This window comes from Natator depressus, chromosome 1 (assembly GCF_965152275.1).
Source record: "Natator depressus isolate rNatDep1 chromosome 1, rNatDep2.hap1, whole genome shotgun sequence".
Lineage (NCBI taxonomy): Eukaryota > Metazoa > Chordata > Testudines > Cheloniidae > Natator > Natator depressus.
Genome location: NC_134234.1, coordinates 100,271,820 through 100,297,571, shown reverse-complemented (window position 1 = coordinate 100,297,571; position 25,752 = coordinate 100,271,820). Strand labels below are relative to the sequence as shown.

The window sequence follows — 25,752 nt, the reverse complement described above, 5'->3', positions numbered from 1 at the left end:
GAAAGGCACAAGCTGCTATTTCAAGTGTTGGGCTGCTGTAATGGATGAACACTGTTACACACCCCCAACCCAGAGTGCTTGGCCAGAAAATCCCAGTAGTTCATGGACTGACTAGCCATGCCTCTTCCCCGCCCCCTCCCTAAGCACACTCACAACCACAGTTATGCCCTTGCCTTTCAAGCCTTGCATACTCCTGCAGGAGGGGGCAGGCTTTCCCCATTAATCCTGAGCTAAATTATGTGGCATAACCATTTGCAGGAGTGTTTTCTGGATCACTGTTTACAAGATATTATAATAGCACCAGCTAGACTTCTTCTTTTTATGAGGTTTAAAAACAGTCCTAAAAACTCCATTCCTGGCTGAAATTTGGTACATAAGCTACCAGCCTGAAGGAACATTTAAAAAATTATATTAGAATGGACTTCGGCCATTTTTAAGTTAACAAATATAACAAAAAAAGAATGGGCAAAATTTACAGCTTATACTGTTAACATGTACTTATTGCTGTTGTGCCTAATTGTACAGTGCCATGGCCTGGCCCCACATTATGCTAGGTTTGTCAACTTTCTATTTGCAGAAAACCCAACAACCTTGCCCTACCCCCCGGCCCACTCCTTCCCTGAGGCCATGCTCCCTGGCCCACCCCTTCCCCAAGGCCATGCCCTTACCCCATTCCTTCTCCGAGGTCCCGCCCCCAACTCATTCCATCCCCCCTCCCTCCGTCACTTGCTCTCCCCCACCCTCGCTCACTCACTCATTTTCACCAAGCTGGGGCAGGGGGGTGGGGTGCGGGAGGGGGTGAGAAGTGCGGGCTCCAGATGGTGCTTACCTCAGGCAGCTCCCAGGAAGCTGCCAGCATCTCCTTCTGGCTCCTAGGCACAGGCGGGGCCAGGTGGCTCCACGCACTGCCCCTGTCTGCAGGTGCCGCCCCTGCAGCTCCTACTGACCGCAATTTCTGGCCAATGGGAACTGCAGAGCCAGCGATTGGGGCAGGGGCCGCCCCTGTGCCTAGCAGTCAGAGGGAAATGCCGGCAGCTTCCCGGGAGCCACACCGAGCCGGGTAGGGAGCTTGCCTGCCCCGCTGTGGGTAGCCAACTGGACTTTTAATGGCCCGGTCAGCTGTGCTGACTGGAGCCGCCAGGGTCCCTTTTTGACTGGGCGTAAAACAGTAATAGATTTTGTGTGGTAGAAACTATTCATACATGTAGAGTATTTTGTTTGGTTTGGGCTTTGGTATTAACTTAAAAATCACAGAGCAATGTCTATTCTCTTATATGATGAGTCAAGCAACTGATAGGTGCACAACTGGAAAAGGTTAAAACCAAGTAAATTTTTTTGTTTGTTCATATAATCACCATTGGCATAATGCTTTAAAACTTAGTGGATATATATCCCTTCTGGCAACAGACCAATGTCACTCACTATCCATTTCTACAAGCTAGTGCCTTCAGCCACTACAGACCTATTAGTACCCATCCTAGTCTTCTCAAATATCCAGTTTGCATTGTGCAAATGAAACAAGCAGGCAGTTTAAACCCCCAGCTGGAGCCCTATATCTCCTGCACCCAACCCTCTGCTCCAGCCCTGAGTCCCTAATCCCTGGCCCCACCCTCTAGCCCACACCCCAGCCGGAGCCCTCACCCCCTGCACCCCAACCCTCTGCCCCAGCCCTCATCCCTGGCCCCACCCCAGAGCCTGCACCCCCAGCCAGAGCCTTCACCCCCCCACCCAACCCCTCTTCCCTAGCCCAAAGCCCCTCCTGCACCCTAAACCCTTCATCCCTAGCCCCACCCCGGAGCCTGTACCCCCAGCTGGAGCCTTCACCCCCTCCTGTACCCCAACCTCATGAGCCAGCCTGGTGAAAATGAGGGAGTGGGTGGGGGCAATGGAGGGAGCGAGGGGTGGGGCCTCAGAGGGGGCAGGGCCTCTGAGGTGGGTGGGGCCTCAGAGGTGCGGTGGGGGCAGGGCAAGGGTGTTCAGTTTTGTGTGAGTAGAAACTTGGCAATCCTAGGTGAGCTGCTGGAGCCATGTGCTAGGTCCATAGGGTGGGTTGTGCAGAACCTGACCCATCTCCCTTTCTCTCTACACTACATCATCAGAATTGTGGTAATCCCATAGGCCCTGGGCCACATGCAGGGTCAGGGACTGGAGGGACCCCAGATCAGCTCTCTTCCTCCCGCCACAGCTACTCTGTTAGCTCTGTGGCATTCCCAGTACTGAGTCTGCTGTTGCTGCTTTGGCAGCAGCATGAGCCCAGCCTTAGAATGTTTGCGGTCATTTATTTAGTTCCCTTCAAATCCACATACCCTAATAGTGTAATCAGAGTTTCTAGTGCTGTTTATTTCTCTCATACACTGGCCCAGATACACCTCAGAAAGTTCTGATTGCCTCTGCTGATGCCACTGACAGGAGCAAAGCCCTTTGATACGCCTCACTGCTACTTCAGATGGCCAAGCAGCAGATAGAAAATAAGCAGTTTTAGGAGCTTTCTGGACATTAGTGGTGATTCAAGAAGGGAGAGAGGCACTGGGAAATAAATACAGCTAAGCTGCAGGTCTGTTAAAGCTGTGTTCTTCTTAGGAGAACTCAAATTCTGAAGATGCTGTGGCCAATTCACCTCCCACCTGCAGCCTAGTACATACACCCTGCTGCAAATGAGGCTTCTGAACAAAGTCATTCTGGAAGGAAGTACTGTTTATAAGAAATACAATTCTTTCTTCCTATAATACAAAAGGTTAGTACCTGACTGTGAGGGTGCAGCCATATGCCTCTGGTGTCCAGCAGTGTCCGTGCCTCAGTTGTCTGTGCCTCAGTTTAACTTCCAACAACAATGTACTGCAAGTGATTAGATTGCTCTGGTACTTTGGACCCTCTAGTAAAAGTCAAAAAAAGTCTTCTCCTTATGGGCACAAACAAAAGTCCTGAATGAAACAAACAATTTCTTTATCCCTCCCCTAGGTTTGATAATCCTGCCATATCCCCCAGTATGCAGCAGAGGTTCAATCAGGCAAAATAACTGTAGTGCAGTGGCACCCAATCCCTGCTTCTGCACGGGACTCCAGGCGCAGGCCCGATGCATAGGAACGCTCATCTGTTCTGGTCTCAATGCTATGACCTTTCCCCTGGTTCCTCTCATGCTTGGGAGTCCACTGGCAACCAGCTCCACCCTCATACTAAGAACAGGGAGCTTTTATAACCTGCTTCCCTCAGCAAGCCTTGTTCCTGCCCAAGCAGGTGCTCCTTCTCGATTACAGTGCTCTGAACACTTGGCTTTAAAAGGTCTGCAGCAGTTACACCAATTCAGACATTTCAGGAGGGGGCACAATTCCAGTCCCTGCCCCCTGGCAGGGACCCTGTTCCACTTCCTGCTCATCCTAGCCACCCAGGCAGAGACTCCCGGTCTCCCTCAGTCAGAAAGTGCCCCCCTCTCTTTCCCACATAGTGCATGAGCTGATGATGCTAGGAGTCAGCATGACCCCAGCCCTGGCTGCCCCGTGCCGGCTGGCTAGAGTGACCTCGGTTAACGGTTAATCGGTTAAACGACATAATTTTAATCGTTTAACTGGTTAGCTTTTTCAACCAATATTTACATCCCTAACCCAAATCTTTTAGGTCAAAACCAATTCCTTGAATTTTGTCCCTAATCAACTGACAGCCAGTAAGTTCCCAGAGCAACGGTGCAGTGTGCTCCTTGTCGGAAACAGTGCTCACTATACGGCCTGTTGTATTTGGCACTAGCTGCAGTTTCCAGATGTGTTCCCATGGAGAGTGACACTGCAACAATTCAAAGGCAGGGTGACAACGACATACATAACTGTGGCAAAGGCTGTGTCTATTTGCTTCCTCCACCTTATTCCTCCCCACCTTACAAACATACCTTAACCCATTTTGTACTGAATCTCAGCTAGTTATTCCCATACACCCCACAGTCTCTATTATATGCCAAGTAAGTCATTTCACTGACACAGCAGTTAAAGATATGGAATATAAATTGGGTGTCGTGGGCATGCTGAAGACATTGCAACTCATACTAACCCTCCCCACAGCATTGCATACACACAGAACAAAAGGGGAGATGAGATAGTATAATATATCCTTCACTTACTAAGTGTTGCTTGGTGAGAGTTAGTACTTGTATCACAACATTGTTTTCTCATATCGAGAGCCCAATCCTGTAGCTATGGCACAGCTCAAACTCCCACGGAATTCACTGAGAGTTTTGGATATGCAAACGCTGCAGTGTCAGGTCCAAAATTTTATAGCAGAGACAGCTGTATATGTAACATATACTTCTCAGGACCACATTTTTAAAGGAGGTGTCTGGAGGTCCCTCTGCAATTACTGTGATTATGCATGCATAAATTCCCATTTAGATACCTAGTTAGCCATTTGCACCTGAGTAGCAGATGTCCACATTCGATCAGTGATTTTATCAACAACCAGCAAAAAATGGTGTCCCCATTTTTTCATGAAAGCCCCAAGCCTCCTCCTTTGAGCATGCTATCCTTAAACCTATGCATGGGGCCTGACCCATGAAACTCACACTAACATTTATGGGTGCTGCTTGGCTTGTATACAAGCCAACAATGTGTTCTAATTGAATATACAGGTGATGCAATGCTATATTGTGCTTTTCTCCCTCATATCCATTTCCGTGATACAGTGGTACATAGATACTAAGGTCAGAAGGGACCATTATGATCATCTAGTCCGACCTCCTGCACAATGCAGGCCACAGAATCTCACCCACCCACTCCTGCAAAAAACCTCTCACCTATGTCTGAGCTATTGAAGTCCTCAAACTGTGGTTTAAAGACTTCAAGGAGCAGAGAATCCTCCAGCAAGTGACCCACGCCCCATGTTACAGAGGAAGGCGAAAAACCCCAAGGGCCTCTTCCAATCTGTCCTGGAGGAAAATTCCTTCCCGACCCCAAATATGGCAATCAACTAAACCCTGAGCATATGGGCAAGATTCACCAGCCAGATACCCAGGAAAGAATTCTCTGTAATAACTCAGATCCCACCCCATCTAACATCCCATCACAGGCTATTGGGCCTATTTACCATGAATATTTAAAGATCAATTAATTACCAAAACCATGTTATCCCATCATACCCTCTCCTCCATAAATTTATTGAGTTTAATCTTACAGTATATTCTCCTTTCAATACATGTGCATGGCTTCCATTTGAGGATATTTGTGTGCATTCAGGAATAATGTGGATTATAACAATGCTATCTAGACAAGTTGATATTGTGGACTTTGTTGTCAGCATATGGGCAACTACCAGTTTGGGAGGACAAATATAGTGGCATGGGAGCACCAATTAACGTTGCATCACAACATCTGTTTAAAGATTGTCCATTCTAAGCCCTCTAAAATCGACATGCTTAGTTGGATTTCTTTGAAATTTGGTGTAACTCAGAAAGGTGCGGGGTAACATTAATAGTTGGAGTGATTTGAGCCAGGGGTTCTGGAGATATAAGCCCCTAAAAATTGCCATTTTTAAAATAATTCTGTGTTTGGGGCTTTTTTTGTCCAGAGCTAGAAATCAAACTATTGCTGTCAAGTTTTATCCAAGGTAGTGCATGACACCCACTAAATCTTTGGGGGATCCAAAGCAAGAACAGTATTTAAGAAAATGTACATTTTTTAAAATGAACTTGCACCGATACAGGAAAATGGCTAGAAGGTTTCCATTCCTGCCATTTTATATGCTTTAAACTTGACTTTTGTAAGTGCTTTAAAATCTGAAGTTACTTAAGGCTTGTCTACACTTAAAATGCTGCATCAGTGCAGCTGCACTGCTGTAGCGCTTCATTGGAGATGCTCCCTATGCCAATGAGAGGACTTCTCCCATCAATGTAGGAAATCCACTTCAATGAGAGGCCATAGCTCGGTCGAAGGGAGAAGCCCTCCTGTCTACACTGGGGGTTAGGTCAGTATACTGCATCACTCCGGGGTATGGATTTTCCACACCATCTCAGCAACATAGTTATACCGACATAAGTCACTAGTGTAGATCAAGCCTCAGATTGCTTTGAGTGCCTCATTCGGGTGTGGGGTAGCTGTAGAAGATGGGGTCATTTAACCAAGGGGTTCTTGAGATGCAGGCCCCACCAAAAAGGGTTTCCTTCTGCTGCCTTCTGCTGATAAGCTGAGAGGGGTACAGACGACTGGCTGAATCACAGACCTCTTGGCTGCTGTGAACTCACCCTTCCATTAATGTAACTAAGAATAAATTAATTTCAAGCCCCACCTAAGGCAAAAGGAGTTTTGAATTGAGTGGCTGGAGGTTGCTACAATTTGCATATCATGGGCAGCAATTTTATTGAAGGGTGAAAATAAGATATGTGAATGCTTCTTGGGAGGGGAGAGGTATTAGGAGGTGCAGGGAATAGGGAGGGGGTTGAGGCTGAAGTGAGGAATGGGGGGTTATAGGGATGTATGGTAGGGGAGCTGAGAGAGGTTAGAGGCTCAGATGAAGGATCCATATCACCCCCCAGTTCTGCCAGTGCACCCTAACCACCCTGTATGTGGGGGAGGAGAGGGGTGATTGGCTTGGTATGCTAACTGTGGCTGTGGGACATGATAGACAACTACCTAAATGACTACTAACTCCTATCAACAACATATATTTTGCTGTTTTAAAAAACTAGGAAATTCTATGGCAAAAAACTGCATTAATGCAGAGTTAAGGTTGTTGGTGTTATATCGTCCCCTTGCAGAATGCTGAGTCAAGCAAAACTCAAACTTCTGAAAACCAGGAAATGCAGAGTTAAGGTTCCCCATGCATTCTTAACTTGACGCTCTTCAGCAATGCCCCAGTATACCCCAATAATACACATACTTTTATTCTGCCACCCCACCATTTTTGAAATGTACAAGGTCTTTGCCTCCTTTTACAACTCATCCTCTCTCACCAACTGGATTCCATCAAACACTATTAAAGGACAAAAATGTGAGCGGGAGAAAAAGTTGCCCATTTTGGAGCAGTGCCTCAATATGGACATACTCACACTGGCCCTTGGCACTATAAAATTCAGGAGGTTCCGGATGCTGGTGTACACTCACTCGCTTAGGCCATATCTATATAACAAACTTTGGCCAATGTAAGTCACATTGGTGTAAAGCTGCCACAGTTAATATATTGCTCATATGTCTGCATACTTGGCTGCTTCTGTCAGTGCCACGTGTACTCACCAGGATTGCTTATGTCAATGCAGTGTGTTGAACCATGGGTAGGTATCTCAATGTGCCGTTTGCTACTGCCCAGCACACAGGGCCATCCCTAGGGGGGTGTGGGGCCTGGGACAACCCCCCACCTCTGGCCCAGACCCCACTCCCACTCCACCCTTTCCCCCAAGCCCCCACACCGCCTCTTCCCGCCCCCGCCCCTCCTCTTCCTGCCCGGTCCACCCCTCCCTGTCACCATTCCACCCCATCCCCCAAGTCCCCACTCTGCCTCTTTCCGGCTTCCGCCCCCTCCCCCGAGCAATTCTGGGAGCCAGCAGGGCAGAGTGAGCCAGGGCCGGGTTGCTCGCTGCTACCGGCACCAGGCCCCCCGCTAACCCACCAGGCTGCCCTGGATCCCACGTTCTGAAGTGCGGGACCCCTCAAAGCATGGGGCCCGGGGCAGTTGCCCTGGTCCATCCTATGGATGGGATGGCTCTGCCAGCACACTGTCTTTTGGGAAAAATTTGCAGTGCATGATGGGAAGAAAGATGTCATTCAGGAGTGACAAGGAGCAAGGGTTCAATTTCCCATCATGCAACTTTCTCCATCCCATAATGCCATCCATATCCCATAATTTTCACACTTTTTTTGTATGGAGCCTGCAGAGCTCGACACTATTGTCATGAATGTTGCAAACACAGGCATTTGCAGAATCACAGGAAGTACTGCAACAATGGGGAATGGGGGTTTCTTGAAGGACAATTTTCTGAGGGACACAGAGAAAAACAATTCAAGAGTTGTTGGTGGCATTCATGGAGCAGCTGCAGATGATGGAGTGCTGCTTCTGGGCCCGAGAAATGAGCACTGACCGGTGGGATCACATTTTAATGCCAGTTTGGGGCAATAAGCAATGGCTGCAGAACTTTTGGACACAAAAGGCCACATTCCTGATTCTTTGTGCCAAGCTCACTTCAGCCTTCCAGTGCATGTGTACTAGAATGAAAGCTGCACCAACAATTGAGAAACATGTGGCAATCGCTCTGAGGAAACTTGCAGTGCTGGATTGCTACTAGTCAATGGGCAATCATTTTGCACTTGGAAAATCCACAGTGGAGGACATTGTCATGCAAGTGTCTAGGGCCATTAATCATTTAATCTATACAGGACTGTGACTCTCAGCAATGTGAAGGACATTGATGGATGTATAGCAATGGAGTTCCTGAACGGTGGTGGGGCAATAGACAGCATATACACCTTTATTTTGGCACCATCCCACTTTGCCACAGAGTACATCAATAAAAAGGGCTATTTTTCTACGCTTATGCAAGTGTTGGTGAATCACTGGGGACCCTTCACCATTTTCAGTGTGAGCTGATCAAGGAAGATGCATGATGTGAACATCTTTAAGAACACAAGATTGTTCACAAAGCTGCAAGCAGGGACATTCTTTGCTGACCAGCGGATTACCATTGGCAATGTTGAAATTCCAGTAGTGATTCTGGGGACCCAACCTAATCCTTGATCCCCTGGCTTATGAAGCTATAGAACGGCCACCTTGACAGCCCCAAGGAAAAATTCAACTACCAGCTCAGCAGGTGCAGAATAATAGATGATTGCGCTTCTGCTGGACTGAAGGGATGTTTACTCACAAGATGATCTCAATGTGAAAAATATCCAAGTGGTTATAACTGCCTGTTGTGTCTGCGTAATATCAGGAGGCAAAGAGGGGGAAGTTGCTGCCAGAGAGCGGAGGTGGAGCAGCTCTCTAGCAAGTTTAAGCAGCCAGACACAAGGGCCTTTAGAAGAACTCAGGACAGAGCTATGTGGCTTAAGGAGGTCTTGAAAGACCACTTTAATAATCAGCCATGGTAACATGGTGTGTTGGATTGTGCTGTACCTGGGCCTGAAGTTTTGGGGGCTATTAGGAATTGTGTTGTGCTTGGAGTACATTTATGAATATCACACTGTCTTTTAATGCACCTATGAATAAGGCTAAGATTTGGTCATGAGTATTTTTAGTAAAAGTCATGGACAAAAATCCATGGATCATGACTTCTCCATAACTTTTACTATAAATACCCCTGACTAAAACTTAGCAGCTCCTGGGGCGCCACTTCTCTGGGGGACCCCTAGGACCAACCGCTGGCCCCTGCTCTTGTGGCAGGGACTGACTGCCGCCCGCTGCTCCGAGGCCCCCCGGGCCCACTGCAGCTGCAGAAGTCATGGAGGTCCCAGAAAGCCACAGAATCAGTGACTTCTGTGACAGACTCACAGCCTTACCTATGAATTATGCATCGACAACCTTAACTCTGCATTTCCTGGTTTTCAGACGTTTTGAGTTTTGCTCAACTCGCTGTTCTTGCAAGGGGACAACATACCACCCAGCAAACTTAACTCTGCATTAAAAGGGTTTTTTGCCATTTAATATATATTTGTATAGATACATAACTACACATATTGTAACAAATTAAACTAGATTTATTTTTATATTTATAATCAAGTCCATTGTCTATCTCTTATCATTCATTAGTTTGTTTAGTTTAATTTCCACTATTCCTAAATCATAGAATCTTAGAATATCAGGGTTGGAAGGGACCTCAGGAGCTCATCTAGTCCAACCCCCTGCTCAACCAGGACCAATCCCCAACTAAATCATCCCAGCTAGGGCTTTGTCAAGCCTGACTGTAAAAACTTCAAAGGAAGGAGATTCCACCACCTCCCTGGGTAACCCATTCCAGTGCTTCACCACCCTCCTAGTGAAAAAGTTTTTCCTAATATCCAACCTAAACCTCCCCCACTGCAACTTGAGACCATTACTCCTCATTCTGTCATCTGCTACCACTGAGAACAGTCTAGATCCATCCTCTTTGGAACCCCCTTTCAGGTAGTTGAAAGCACCTATCAAATCCCGCCTCATTCTTCTCTTCTGCAGACTAAACAATCCCAGTTCCCTCAGCCTCTCCTTATAAGTCATGTGCTCCAGACCCCTAATCATTTTTGTTGCCCTCCGCTGGATGCTTTCCAATTTTTTCACATCCTTCTTGTAGCGTGGGGCCCAAAACTGGACACATACTCCAGATGAGGCCTCTCCAATGTCGAATAGAGGGGAACGATCACGTCCCTCGATCTGCTGGCAATGCCCCTACTTCCCAAAATGCCATTGGCCTTCTTGGCAACAAGGGCACACTGTTGACTCATATCCAGCTTCTCGTCCACTGTAACCCCTACGTCCTTATCTGCAGAACTGCTGCCTAGCCATTCGATCCCTAGTCTGTAGCGGTGCATTGGATTCTTCCGTCCTAAGTGCAGGACTCTGCACTTGTCCTTGTTGAACCTCATCAGATTTCTTTTGGCCCAATCCTCTAATTTGTCTAGGTCTTTCTGTATCCTATCCCTACCCTCCAGCGTATCTACCTGGGGGAGGGATAACTCAGTGGTTTGAGCATTGGCCTGCTAAACTCAGGGTTGTGAGTTCGATCCTTGAGGGGGCCATTTAGGGATCTGGGGCAAAAATTGGGGATTGGTCCTGCTTTGAGCAGGGGGTTGGACTAGATGACCTCCTGAGGTCCCTTCCAACCGCGATATTCTATGATACCTCTCCTCCCAGTTTAGTGTCTTCTGCAAACTTGCTGAGGGTGCAATCCACGTCATCCTCCAGATCATTAATGAAGATATTGAACAAAACCAGCCCCAGGACCAACCCTTGGGGCACTCCGCTTGATACCGGCTGCCAACTAGACATGGAGCCATTGATCACTACCCATTGGGCCTGATGATCGAGCTAGCTTTCTATCCACCTTATAGTCCATTCATCCAGCCCATACTTCTTTAACTTGCTGGCAAGAATACTGTGGGAGACCGTGTCAAAAGCTTTGCTAAAGGTCAAGGAATAGCACGTCCACTGCTTTCCCCTCATCCACAGAGCCAGTTATCTCGTCATAGAAGGCAATTAGATTAGTCAGGCATGACTTGCCCTTGGTGAATCCATGCTGACTGTTCCTGATCACTTTCCTCTCCTCTAAGTGCTCCTCTAAATCCTTAAGTTCTGAATATAAGTACATGGATTTTTGTTCTTCTTGTAAACTGCTCACAATCAGGAGTTCTCATGTCATATTCATAAAGTTTATAATTTTGATTCGTGCATGTGGCTATACCAATACTTGCAGTTGTTAAAGTCTATTATAAGCAACATAATTTAAGTTGCTAAATCATCCTCAAAAAAGGTATTGAATTTACTCACTCTAGTCACAATGACTACAACTATAGAGAAAGAGACAAATCTACTGCTGGCATAAATGGGCACAATGCAACTACTAGATTCATAGATTCCAAGGCCAGAAGGAATCATTGTGATGATCTAGTCTGAACTCCCACATCACACAAGCCATAGAATGTCCCCAAAATTATTCCTAAAGCTTATACTTTAAAAAAAAATCCAATTGTGATTTAAATATTGTCAGTGATGGTGACTCCATTACAACCTTTGGTAAATTTTAATTACTCTCCCATTAAACATTTACACCTTATTTCCAGTCTGAATTTGTCTAGCTTCAACTTCCAGCCATTGATCATGTTATACCTTTCTCTGCTAGATTGAAGAGCCCATTATTAAATATTTGTTCCCTATGTAAGTACTTATACACTGTAATCAAATCACCCCTTAATTTCCTCTTTGTTAAGCTAAATAGATTGAACTCATTGAGTCTATCACTCTAAAACATGTTTTCTAATCCTTTAATTATTCTCGTGGCTCTTCTCTGAATGCACTCTATTTATCAACATCCTTCTTGAACTGTGGACTCCAGAACTGAACACAGTATTCCAGCAGCAGTTACAACAGTGCCAAATACAGAGGTAAAATAATCTCTCCAGTCCTACTAGAGATGCCCCCGTTTATGCACCCCAGGATCAGATTAGCTCTTTTGGCCACAGCATTACACTGGAAGCACCGATCCAGTTGTTATCCACTACAATCACCAAATCTTTTTCAGACTCAGTGCTACCCAGGAGCTCATGCTCAAATAAATTGGTTAGTCTCTAAGGTGCCACAAGTCCTCCTTTTCTTTTTGCGAATACAGACTAACACGGCTGTTACTCTGAAACTTGTCCTGTATGCATGGCCTACATTTTTTGTTCCTAGATGTATGCATTTATATTTAGCAGTATTAAAAAACACATATTGTTTGCTTGAACCCAGTTTACCAAGCAATCCAGATCACTCTGTATCAGTGATTTGCCCTCTTCATTACTTACCACTCCCCCACTTTGTGTGTCATGTGTAAATTTTATCAGTGATGATTTTATGTTTTCTTCCAGGTCGCTTATAAAAACATTAAATAGAACAGGGCCAAGAACCAATCCCTGTGGGATCCCGTTGGAAACAGACCTTCTCAGTAATGATTCCCCATTTACAATTACATTTTGAGACCTATCAGTTAGCCAGTTTTTAATCCATTTAATGTGTTAAATTTTATATCATACTAGTTTTTTAACAAAAATATCATGTGGTGCCTAGTGAAACTCCTTCGCGATGTTTAAGTATATCATATCAACACTATTACCTTTATCAGCCAAACTTGTAATCTTATTAAAAAATCAAGTTAATTTTACAGGATCTATTTTGCATTAACCCAGGTTGATTTTCTTTAAACACCTTACCCTCCTTTAATTCTTTATTAATCAAGTCTCATATCAGCTGTTCCATTATTTTACCCCAGATCAATGTCAGGCTGACAGGGCTATAATTACCCAGGGCATCCCATTTACCCTTTTAAAAATTAGCATAATATTAGCTTCCCCAGTGCTCCAAGACTTATTGAAAAGCAACATTAATGGTTGAGTGAGCTCCTCAGCCAGATCTTTTAAAACTCTTGAATGCAAGTTATCTGCATCTGTCTATTTTAACTCCATTGATTTTCAGTGAAGCAGCAACTGCTCATGCCAGTGGCTAATTTGGCTTAACACTTCAGAGGTGCCATTTCAGATTTTGGTAGGGGAGCGCAACTTTCACTGTGATTCCGTGGGCTATTTAGGTACCTGAAAACTCTAGGTTTTTTGCAGATAGTAACTTAGAAATTAGCTGACAGGAGCACTGTATCTAATTCCTATATAAAGAAAGAAAACTATATATACAGACACCAATTAAAGCCAGGAGATAATACAGCAAGATATTCCCAATCCTGAGCCTTGAGGTGGAGTCAGAACTGTTTGGCTGTGTCCTGCCATTAAACTATTAAGACCCTTGTTCAGCTCAGTTGGTGGAGGGGAGGAGCCTGTGCTTTGGGAATGGAAGGAGTCCATTTCAATCCCCATAGCCAAGATAAAATCCTATATGAGGCAGGGGTGCTGCAGTCACTGAGGGGCCTGTTGCTCTCGGGGGAGAATTCTGGATTTGGGAATGACAGGTCCCCAGATCCCATATCAGACAAGCCCAAGCAAAGACTGTGGAAGGTACAGGGTGGAAGCATTTGGTGCACAGAGATTTTTTACGCTGATGTCAGAAGTAACATCTGAACAGCTGGTTCTGAGGGCAAGCTATGTCTATCTAAGCAAGTGTGTAATGAACAGGCTGGTGTGTATTTGCACCATGTACCTCTTGTGGTTTCCCTGGCGGTCATGGGCCCTACACTGCTAACAGGTAGCAGAGATTCTCTGTTAGCTCAGGCATCAGGTTCCTGTGCTTTGGTGCAGGCTACAGGCACCCACAGTAGCTGTGAAGCTCTCCAAGGCTGTTGTGTGTAGCACAGTGACACATGGCGGTTCCCACAGGCTGTGGAACTGACACAACAGAGCAGTACCTCCCTGCATTACTCCTGCACCATCCCAGGGCCCAGTGAGCTGTTCAATGCCGTGAAAGGGTTGTTAGAGAATAGAACAGGGTCAAATAAAAGCTGGCCACTGTAATCTGAAATCTGAAATCCATTTGAGAGTGACAGGGCCATCATTTCACCAGACCCCTCAGCTCGAATTCCAGCCTGGGACTCCCCAGTTCCATGGAGCTGAGCACAATGAGTGCCAGATCCATATAGCACCTAGCACATTTGGCCCAACTTGTGCACCCCTTACCATCCTAGCAGCTGTGCTGATGCTCATGTTTCCCTTCTCCCCTAACTGCTGCATGCCCCTCCTGCACCCTTGCACTCCCCCAACCCGTCCTGTGCCCCTTCTCCCCGAAGCCCTGCATTCCCTCATGGCCCTAGCCCCCTGCACCTCCTCCTTGTGCCCCCTCCCCACAGGCACTCAGAGCAGCCGGTATCCAACCTCCAGCAGCTGCACATAGCTTACTGGGAACCAGCCACGCAGCCATTTTCCTTCTGCCTTTCCCACCAGCCGCCGTCCAGCACCTGCAGCACTGTGATCAGCTCTCCCTCTGCAAAGCACAGCCCCTGCTGGTGCCACTCCCTGGCGAATGGGTACAGGGTCTGGCAGCACGAGCCTGACATGCTGTGCCATGGAGCTAGCCCATAGGGGCATCATTTAAGGAGGGTGGGGGTGTGTGTGTTACACCTACCAAAATCTGAAATGGCACCCCTGCTCTGCTGTGGTATGAAACTCAGGGGGCCAGGTGCCCCCCTGCCCTCCTTAAATGGCACCCCTGCAGCACTCATGATAATTTCATTTACACCTACTGAACAGCACTCCAGTATAGAAAAAAATAAGTTATTACATTCATTTTTCTGTTTACACATGACTAAATTTGGTTCTTATTTATACTGATGTAAATTCAGACAATAGATTTTAAGTAATGGTAGCGTAATATTCCATGTGATAAGAAATTTTGCTGCCTCATGATTCACTGGACACAACTTCTGTGATCTATTTTATTGCATTATCTACAGTGTTTCCACTGTAGTTGGCCATAAGAATTCATGCTTATTTAAACTTTGTGATCTTCATTAATCGCAGACATACATATTAACTAAATGTCTTCACTCATTATGAACAAAATCTCATTCAATTTGAGATTCCTGTGCGCTACAATACTACTGAAAAAATAGGAATCTAATCAATCCTCTGCAGAAATTAAGGCTATGCCATTTGGTCTTTTCATATAACACAGATTTAATGTGTTCTTGTAAGAAAGCACTGAGCTCATATGATACATGAAGCCAAAACTGTTGCCATTTATTTGCATGTATCACCATAACTACAAACGTTTTGCCTAATATATCTCGACAGCATGTACTGTACATGTGACAATGGCTTGTGCTAACCAGAAACTTCCTTTCAGTATAGAAAAGTTGGATTCTATTACATAGACTAGTAAAAAGACTGACCACAAAGAGAGAGGTGACTTTGATGTGAACAGTTAACTACAAGTGGACAGTAGAGGAAGAATCTAGATGAGGCTCTGAAGCGGCAATAAGAAGGTCAGTGCCACTTTAGATCTGTATATGTGTCTTCCTAGTTCCATGAATCCTTTTTGTGTTTAACTGCAATACAGGATGCAAGATATGTACGAAGAGATTTTGCTTTAGCTGTTTCGAAATACCTTGCAGCACCTTGCAGAAAAACCTTGGAAGGGGGTTAAAAATGCTATAAAATTCACTTCCCCAGATTGAAATAATGAGAGTGGTAACAGTATCAGGACCCTTTGAGCTGCATAAAATAGTAATTAGTTTTAAGATAAAGGCTTTAATTAAGTAGAAATTAATGATAGTTTAAATTTAGAAAATCCAACATGGCCAATCAAAATGGTGGATATAGGTAGAGGATAGTGGAAGATTTCATTTCTGAGAGACACAGTGTGACGTAGTAGGAAATTCAATTTCCTGTGAGATAGTAGGAACTTCCACTTCCTGTGGGGAATGACTCAGCAAAAAACCATACCATCCAAGATGTCAGGGGCAGAGCTTAAAGATGATATCATAAAAGGATGATAGGTCACATGTAGGTACATGTGACTAGGAGGGGCTTAAAGCTAACCTCACAATGGAAGGGCTCGGGGAGGAGCTAGAAAGTTGAAAGCTGATTGGCTGAAAGGATCAAACCTCGAGAGTGCACACAGCATATAAGGGCAGCCCCTATTAGGCTGAACTTGTAGTGGGTTTGGGGTTCCTAAGAAGAACAGAGCTGCAAGACACCTGAGAAGAAGAATCAAACATCTTTAAACAGCTGCCTAAGAAGCATCTACCAAGCAGCAGCAGCAGAAGCCTGAGGTTGCTCTGGTAATGGCTATCATAGCAACCCAGCCAATGGAGAAGACAGCAGCCTTTGGACAGCAGGGGCTTCCATCTCTGTCACCAGAGGGCAGCTTTCTCCTTAGCAGCAGTCATTGCTCTCAAACACCAAACAAGCAGCAGTAAACCTTGACAGAACAGAAGGACCATACCAAGGATACAGAGGGATTTAAGAATGGTAGAAGTAAGTGTAGTCTTTGATTTACTATTGAGGAATGTATGGGTTTTGCTTGTAAATAAAGCCAGATGCCAGTGGTTTGAATGCGATCTCCCCTACCCATTTTGTGAGTGCCCGAGCTCTGCCCTCACAGGATGTTAGTGTAAATATTAATGTGGGTAATTGATGTTAGGTATTAAGTATTAAATGTTAAGTATTAATGTTAAGTAATTGTTTTAAATTGTGAATGTGCTCATATGTGTATATAGAAGCCTCACTTATTACATCGTATTGTAATCAATTGTATCACTAGAACTAAAAGCCTTTGGATATGCGGGATCTCTATATGCATGTTACATTGAAACTATTGTATTTTTTATATGTGATAAGTTATTCTGGGCAGTCTGTGCCTTTTATTTTGCTGTGCTGTTTTATTGCATGTAGTTCTATTGTATTTTCTTATGTTTCATGCATTCTTTCTTCCTTTACTAGATCTCCTGTAACTTTTTCTCTCTTTTAAATAAATATTATTTCTGTTTTTGAAGAATTTCTGCGTGTGTGTCTATCCTTGATCGGAAGGCTGTATCCGTGTCCTTTCAGGAGTTAGCAAGACTAGCTTGCTTTGCAGAGCCCTCTGCAGGTCAGAGACAAGCACCTTGGCCATACTCCGGCAATTCCTTTAGGGCGGACCACAACCTTGATTACCCTTTTTTGTTAAATTAGACAATTTGATAGGTAATGTAATTGGCACCTAAATCTTAGGGTAACAGTCATAAACACAGTTAGTGTTTTAGCACCACATGGAAATAATCTTAAACTTGTAAAATTCTTGCTAGGAAACAGAGACTCCTTTCAGTATCTATGTTTCCAATGTAAAATTCCTACTTCCATGAAATCCCTTCCCTTTACACTGAACAGTGGTTCTCCTTTGAAAGGTACACGCACAATTCTTCTACATACTGTAGGTCAGGTCCCCTTACTCACTGGTAGCTGCCAACTGCCATGATAGGTTTCTGCCTTTGCTGAGGAGACAGGCAGGCAACTAAGAAGGCCTCTACCTCACATCTCCAAAAATCCTTATTTTCTAGCAGTCAAACCCTTTGCTTTTTAATTCAGCCTTTTGCTATTTAATTCTCTTATCCCATCCCTTCCCACAGTGCAAAGTGCACTCCCTCAGCCAAGGAGCCTCTCAGGTCAGGTGCACAAGACAGAAGACACAGGAACATCACTAATGTTGCAAGCGCAGTTGCAACTTCAATGCTGCAACACAACTCCTACCTCTTCTGCCCCACCTTGGTGTAGTTGGTGTGAGAGGAGCCAACTGAAGAGGCCAGGCTCTCCAAGTAGCCCAGAACAGAGCAGCATCTCTGAAACTGCAGCTGGTCTGCCACACAGTCAAATACAAGACCAATAAAAGAGGCAGGCCTCACTGGCAGCAAGAAGTACAGGGAACAAGAGCAACTATGGCATCACAATACACAAGCACAAAAAGGCCATAAAAGAGAGAATAATGGAACAGAGCCCCTTGCTGCTTCTCGTCTGCACTACATCCCATGCTCAGTTCCTCAGGCAATTCCCTTTTCTGTTTACAATGCCAAGGTGATCATACAGATGTGGAGAGTCCTAGGCAAGCAAATTGGAATCTCCTCTGCCCCTCAGTCTCTCTTTCCCTTAGGAGAGCAGCTTGGATCTGGTTAGGGTCAGACCTAAGGCTCCTTCCAGCAATAATTTTGTGAAAGAAGCAAAGGAACCCTGAAAAAGACATGCAAAAGGGGTACTAAAATAGTTTATTTCCTCTGTATCTCACCTCAGAGAATTCCTCTGAAAGGGACATTCGGCCCTCCTGAGGATTCAAGGGAAAAAAATCCAACAGGGGTGCAGTAAGCACATAGTTGATTCCAATTCCATCTCCTCCTTGTACATCATTCATGACAGTCCTTTCATCTACTACCCTTCAAGGACCTGCTAACACAATGTCCACTCAAGTGAGGAAATTGAACACCTAAACTTCACAGCATGGATGCTGAACAAAGCCAGTTGAGAAGAACTGGCTATTTTTTCAGTCTTCTCATATTTAGGAAACAATTCATATCCAAAACATTTCATTTGCATGGAGTCATTTCATAGGCTGGGCACAAACAGAAGCACTAACCACAAGGCAATCTACACCTTTTCCATTCTGCAGTTCCTTTAGGGCAGCCTGTCTATGGCCTTTATGGACGGTATCCTGGAGGCACATGTGGTAATTCAATCATCTGCTCTCAGATAGGAGAGGACTGTTGTCAGTTCATCCTCATATAGCCAGATTTCTCAAAGTAGCTGAGAAAAAACAAACTTCCCAAAAGTATTCAAGTGTCTAATTTGAAACCTTAGTCTATCACAGGGATTGGCAACCTTTGGCATGCGGCCTGTTAGGGAAATCCGCTGGCAGGCTGGGACGATTTGTTTACCTGCAGAGTCTGCAGCTCCCACTGGCTGCGGTTCGCCGTTCCAGGCCAATGGAGGCTGCAGGAAGCTGCGTGGGCCAAGGGATGTGGTGGCCGCCACTTCCCACAGCCCCCATTGGCCTGGAACGGTGAACCGCAGCCAGTGGGAGCTGCGATCGGCCGAACCTGCGGATGCTGCAGGTAAACAAGCCATCCTGGCCTGCCAGCAGATTTCCCTGATGGGCCACGTGCCAAAGGTTGCCGATCCCTGGTCTATCACTTCAAGATTCATATTCCATCCCTTTGAAGCACCGAGGAGTTCAGTGCACCTCCTCTTTCTATTATGGTACTTCTTAAAAATCCATCACTTCCTCAAAGAGAGCTTCCTCAAAGCTGTGGCAGTCAATCTTCAATCATTTTTAAAAACAAAATTATCCTCCGAATGAGATCCTGAGAAACAAATGAGTGTCTGTCAGAATCACAACACCGTGTTTCCATCATTTGGCCCAAATGCAGAAACTATGACATATCCAGAGAGACCTTAACTTTTATAGGAAGAGGACAGAACAGACGAAGTACACTTGAGAGTATTTATCATCTTCGGTTCAAGGTTGGTATAGATCTATTTGAATTAAGCAGGAAAGAGTACCTCTATTAGTATGCATTAGTTTCTGGTTATTGGTTTTGATTCATACTATGTTTCATTTACATTTGATTATTTTTAAAGAAGATGTAACAGTAGCTTTTGGAGTGAGTATATACTGACACCTGCCAAGTGACAGGGCTATGCACTTATACAACCTTGCCCCATGTCATGTGACTTGGACTGGAAATAAAGACCATGTGTGCATCACATCTTTATTAAAACCCACACAAAAAGTTAACTGGATAAAAATGCAGTGTAGCCGAGTGGACTGAGACCATTACTGGAAACCCAGAGATCCAGAATTATAATCAAGGCTCTGCCACTGACTTGCTGTTTGGCATTGAGCAAATCTTTCATGCATGCTTTTCAGAAGTTCTGAGCACCCTAAACTCCAGATGAAGTCAGCGGGAGCTGTAGGTGCTCAGCAGCTCTGAAGATGAGGCCCTTCACCTTTCTTGTCCTATCTATACTGCAATTAAGGCAGAGGGCTGCGATTAAATAGTTTCATATCTCAGTTCTCACAGCTCAGAGTAGAAAAGGCCACTGTCAGGTCTTCTGATGATTAATGAATTAAAGTTTGAACATGTAAAGTGCTACATAAGTGCTAAATATTATTTTTATTATTAGAAGTATCTCAGTCTCAGTTCTCCCCTTCCAACTAAACCACTAATGAAGCTCTCAGCTACTGATGGTGGCATTAGCAGGTGGGGGGCAAAGGGGAAGCCAACAGTAATAAAACTTTAGAGCAGTTGGATTTGGAATGAAATCTTAAAATATGAGTAGCTTTCACTTTCATTCCAGACGACCACCCCACTTCTACATTTAGTGATGTTGCAATACCAAGCTGCAGCTTTTTAAAAATAAAGATGCATCAGAAGATCTAGATTGGAGAGAACAAACCACGTAATAAATGTACCTGTGCTCCCCTAAATTACTTGCATAACTAATCTTGCACTGCTGAGCAGGGTGCATATTAAGCACATTCTCCATGAAACTTGTGTCTAAGGTGCCAAGTACAAATATTTTTCTTATAACACCACTCTTGATCTTTTCATGTTATTATTGGACTTCTTATTCTTAACTACGCTGTTGCTAAAATAAGTTTTTTTTCCTATAAAATTTGCCAAACCCACTGCTGGAATGCATTTGTATTATCATGTTACTAACAGAATTCCTGTAACATTCCCACTGACCTAATTGTGGGTTTTGGCCTGAAAAGATGACACGTTTATGCAAAGCTGCTTAAGATGTTTAGGCAAAGACACTTGAAATGAATTTCCCTTGTGGCTCCTCTTTCATCAAGGTGCATCATCAGGGTGCATCCCCTTAGGAATATGAGGAGATAACATTCATTCCTTCTCTTCTTTTCTCACATCCTATTCTGCAGCTGCTAAAAAATTCCCCGATCTGATGAAAACAGTTCAGAAACTTAAACTAAGACAGCTGGAAAGATGCAAAAGTGACAAAGTTAGATGCAAACCATTTGAGCATGTTCCTATGATCACGAGCCCACATTATGCGTCAGAAATGTATATGCATGTGTCTCCCATTGAAGTCAATGGAATTAATGTGCATGTATCTAAAAGCGGAATTTGCCTATGCTGCCTTAGTTCATATTTTGTAAAGTCACATGTATACTTAGAGAGACATACAGATGGTTAATAATAAAAGCAGGTGCATTTTTAGGGTACACAGCCATGCAACTCTTATAGTAACTCTTATAGTGGTCTTTCCCCAACTACAAAGTTGCTGTTCTGTATCCACTGGAGGGTGAAAGCAAGCAGAACTAACAAGTGAAGCAGTGCTCATAACTAATTTACAGCCCTAGGTAAAGGCAGGGCTGCCCAGGGAGGCAACAAAAGGGGCAGTTTGCCCAGGGCCCCTGTTTGAGAGGGTCCCCAAACCGAATGTGGTTGTGACAGGATCACAGAGCCACTCAGGTGTGGCCTGGCTGCCTCTTGGTCAGGAGGGGCAGCCGGGCCAAACCTAAGTGGTGCTGTGATCCTATGCACCAGGTGGAAACACCCAGAGTGGCAAGCCAGGCTCAACCCATTAGGACAGGATCCGCTGCTGTAGAGTAAGTGCAGAGTATGCTCACTCTCCAACCACCCTGCCCCTTCCTGTTTCTGTACACTTGGTTTTTTGGTACAGTGAAGGGAGGGCACAGTTTCAGATTTTGCCTCGGGCTGCCAAAAACCTCTGTGCGGCCCTGGGAAAGTTTCCATGGGGGCTCAAATTGTGTTCTCCTTCCTCACATAAGTAGTTCCAATGAAAGTAACAGAGCTACTCACATGTGTAACACAAGCAGGATCTGCTCATTTATCTGACTCAAAATGGATTTGCAATGCCTCCACCATGAGGAACCTCCTATGGGCTTGTCTAGGCTACAGGTACAACCAGTCAAGGGGATCCAGTTATAACATACATAATTTTGTGGGAGACATGATCCCTTAACTGTGTTCCCAAGCCCCACTAAAAGCTTTGATGTGTCAGCGAACAGACAAAAGCCATGGCCAGGAACACATTTACAGTCCTGTCTACACTCTAAAAATGGAACTGTGCTATGTCCCCTAACATACCAGTAGTTGTAGTGTACAGAGTTGCCACTGGTGTGAGAAGCTATCAGCCTGCTAACGGGCAAAGATGTGCATAGAGATGCCAGGAGCATGCCAGCTAATGGGCAGCAGCCTCATCACACTGGGGAAGCCTCCCGGAATACTGTGGCTTCCTTACCTGCACAAGTCTCGCCATCATAAGTCTCACACACCCACTCGTGGCACTCGCACAGTGGACCGTAGTATTTGCCTGGCTCAGTCACTTGGCAGATGCAGACACCGCAGTCACATTGGCCTCTGCCACTGCACAACTTTCCCCCTGGGACATGACACCTGCGTTCCGATTCAGCACGGGACAGTCTACATGAGGAGACGCTGCGGGAGCCACTCCTGCAGAGGACAACAAAGACAATGAGCTGCAAAGTCAGGTGCTCCTACATAGAGTGGATGAGATCAGAGTTGGGACAGAGATCCTTACTGTTGCAGTGGATTTACCCATTACTTTAAAACTCTTTTATTTTTGTATTACCTTCAGTTTTACAGCCATTTATTTAGCATATAATAGCAGCACAGAGGCTAATAATTCAAAGCACCATGATTTTTGCCCTTTGAGAGCCTGGGGATCAACAGCTGGGTTATTATTAATCCAGTGTGTCACCCACTGGGACATATTACATTGAATTTTAATTATTTTGCAAAAGGCTGGGAACCCCTTTGCAAACTTACATTGGGATCACACATTTGTGATAGATTTGGTAGATATACCCGGTTAAATGATGGATTAATTTGGATTTGGATTATTCTGGTGGATTTGAGATATTAAAACTGGAGGGCATGAAGCCAAAAAATAGTAGGATACAGATCCCAAATTAAGGTTTTTGACGCTTCCTTGTACCAGGATATGTTGGGTCCAGATTTGTTTAATTTATTTATTTAAATAACTGAAGTAAAAGTTGTTCTTTAATTGAATGGTACAATTTATGGGTTAATGGCTCAAATTTGGCAAGATCCAGCAGGAGCCAGATGTCAAATCTGAATTTTTGCTGCTCTGTCATACTGGAGTGCAGCAGGGTCTGGATTTTTAAGATGCGTCGGGGTATCTAAACATGTTGCCTGTGGTGGCATTAGGATTTTGGGGTAGAGGGTTGGGATAAAAGCCTATCCAGACCCAGGTGTGAGATATAGGCATGGGCAGCACCATTAGACCAGGATGATTTGGAGGTCCAGATTTATTGGTGCAGTAATAGCATCTGCATTTGTCCTCAGGCATTAGAATTTATGTGCATTGAGGCCAAAATTTTGCTGAATCCAGCAGGAGCTAGGTTCTAGATCTGGTGGGTGGGTTGTGTGCTGTTGGTGGGTTAGTTTTGGCGGGGGGGGGGTTGTGCCATTGCTCCAGGATGTAACCAGATCCAGGATGTTTGGTGCACTAGGAGTGGCTGGATTTACTGTCTATTTAGCCTGTTGAATTTGGAGAGTTGGGTACAAAAATCATCAGGATCCAGCAGAAGCTATCTTTTAGCTTTTCTCCCTAGATACCTGTTTTAAGTTTTGCATGTATAATGAAAGATACATTTCTACATAAACTATGTGATCCAATGTAGTTTATACTATACACATTTGTGATCCTAACTACAATATAGTGCACACATAACTTTGCATTAGATATATACGCAATGTGTGTGGGTATTATACATTATGTGACTAATTTTCAACAGATAATAGCAACAGGTTGAAAATACTCCATCCTTGCCTGTATGGTATACACAAGATTTTAGATTTTTGTTGCTTGTTGCAACTTGTTACCAGTTAAAGTCCAGCCTATAAAGCAATTGCTAAATAAACCCAGTAATTTAAAAGACAAACTTACCGCAGGGCCAGGGAGAAAGTTTGAAGAATTGCAGGCAGCAGAGTTAGAAGCGAAGCAGCCAGCAGCAGCACCAACTTGAGGAACCCCTGTGCACACATGTTTAGATTGCAGGCAGTGACTGAGGAAGTTTGATGTTCTCTACGAGAGTCCCATGGACAGACAGACCCACTGGGCTTGCAAAACCCCAAGCTGGCCAAAACCGGCTTCAACACTGCTTCCCCCGGTGCTGCAAGTGCCTTTGATTAGCTGCCTGGAAGCTGGATTTGGGCAGCACTCTGGGAGGAAGATTGGTGCCAAACCCCAATGCTCACAGTCTAGGCAGGAAATTAATTAGAAACAGTTGTACAGCCAGATGTTTTATTTTGACATAAAAAGTGTCCTGTTCACAGATTGAACAAACTGTCTCAGTCTTGAAATACAAGCACTATAAATATTTGAGGAAAGTGTATTTGAGTTAACTTTGATTAATAGATGTTTGAGATAATCTTAGTAATGTGATTGGGGAAATGTACATTTGTCAGTTTTGGCAGACGACATTAACAATACTTTCCAACTGTATTTGAGTGTATTGCCAGCAGTCAGGTAAATGCTTTACACTTTTAGCGTGAACTAAAATTATGTGGGTACATTTTCCCCCGTGGTTCTCAAACATTACGTGATATAAACTTTACAGTGTGACATTCAGGGCTGTCAAGCTATGACAGTTTGAGTGACTGCAATTTCAAAAATATCAGTTAGCTTTTAAAATGCCTCATTAAAACACTCAGCTCAGGCTTTCACCCCAAGAGTTAGATATTTGGAAATACCATAAAATTAATCCAAAATGAGGGAGTCTGCCTCCAAATGAGTGTGACTTGGCAGGACTGGCCATAACATTTCTTTATACTTCATAGAAGTTTTAACAGTTTTTGATCCCTCTGATTGTCCTGGAGAATCACAAATTGCCCAACACATCCCTGAGCCTGAATGGTATTAGAAAAACTTAAAACTTACACCACAGAAGAAAATTCATTAGTAGAATATGGGTGTTCTAGTAGATGTTCTTTCTTCCCCCAACAATACAATTCCATTTTTTGAACTAAGAAGTCATGCTATTGACATTAAAAGCTTTTATTGATTCGAGTTCCTAGTTTGTGGACCAAGGTTTTCAACAACTCTTTCTAACTGAAGAATTTTTTTTTTTTAAGAAAACTGCAGCTGTACAGTACAGACAGTATACAATGTGATTATTCCTAAAAAATGAAAGAAAAACAATCCAAACTTTTGCCATTCGTGCTGATGAATACTTTTACCAATCTATGCAATGTGTTGAAAACCTCTCCTGCATAATAGTCAACAATCACCCTCTGATCTCCTTATATCCATAAAAATTATAAAGAATCAGTACCTATTGGAAACAATACTTGTTTCCCCTACTTCCTCAAAATAATTTTTCTACCAGGGAACCCCAGACTGACTGCTCAAACTTATTTTGTACGTTTGCTATTGTAATTTATGTTACCTTTTTAAAAAATAATTATAAAACGAAAGGACACATATCGACATGAAACAATATAGACATGACACTCACTTGTAGAAATGTGTTACATAATTGTACATGTTTAGCTTATGTTAAGGAATAAGTTTTAACACATTATTACTTCATTTTACAGCATTATATGTTGAAATTGACTGTCCACTGATGATAATATGGATCCTGATCCTGCAATGAGATCCCAGGTTTGTGCAGATCTCACTGAAA

At 44.2% G+C, this 25,752-nt stretch overlaps 1 protein-coding gene across 2 annotated transcripts in view; it reads right to left on the bottom strand.

Annotated features, from left to right (window-relative positions):
• The window catches only part of ITGBL1 (integrin subunit beta like 1), a 247,265-nt gene extending 223,144 nt beyond the window's left edge, over positions 1-24,121 (bottom strand). For both annotated transcript variants that reach the window (XM_074963182.1, XM_074963189.1), the window contains exons 1-2: positions 24,012-24,121; positions 22,320-22,531 (exon numbers count right to left, since the gene is read on the bottom strand). In XM_074963182.1, the coding sequence (XP_074819283.1) occupies positions 22,320-22,531; positions 24,012-24,109 (310 nt within the window). In that variant the 5' untranslated portion in view covers positions 24,110-24,121. The remainder of the gene's footprint in view (positions 1-22,319; positions 22,532-24,011) is intronic.
• Positions 24,122-25,752: the final 1,631 nt, after the last annotated feature.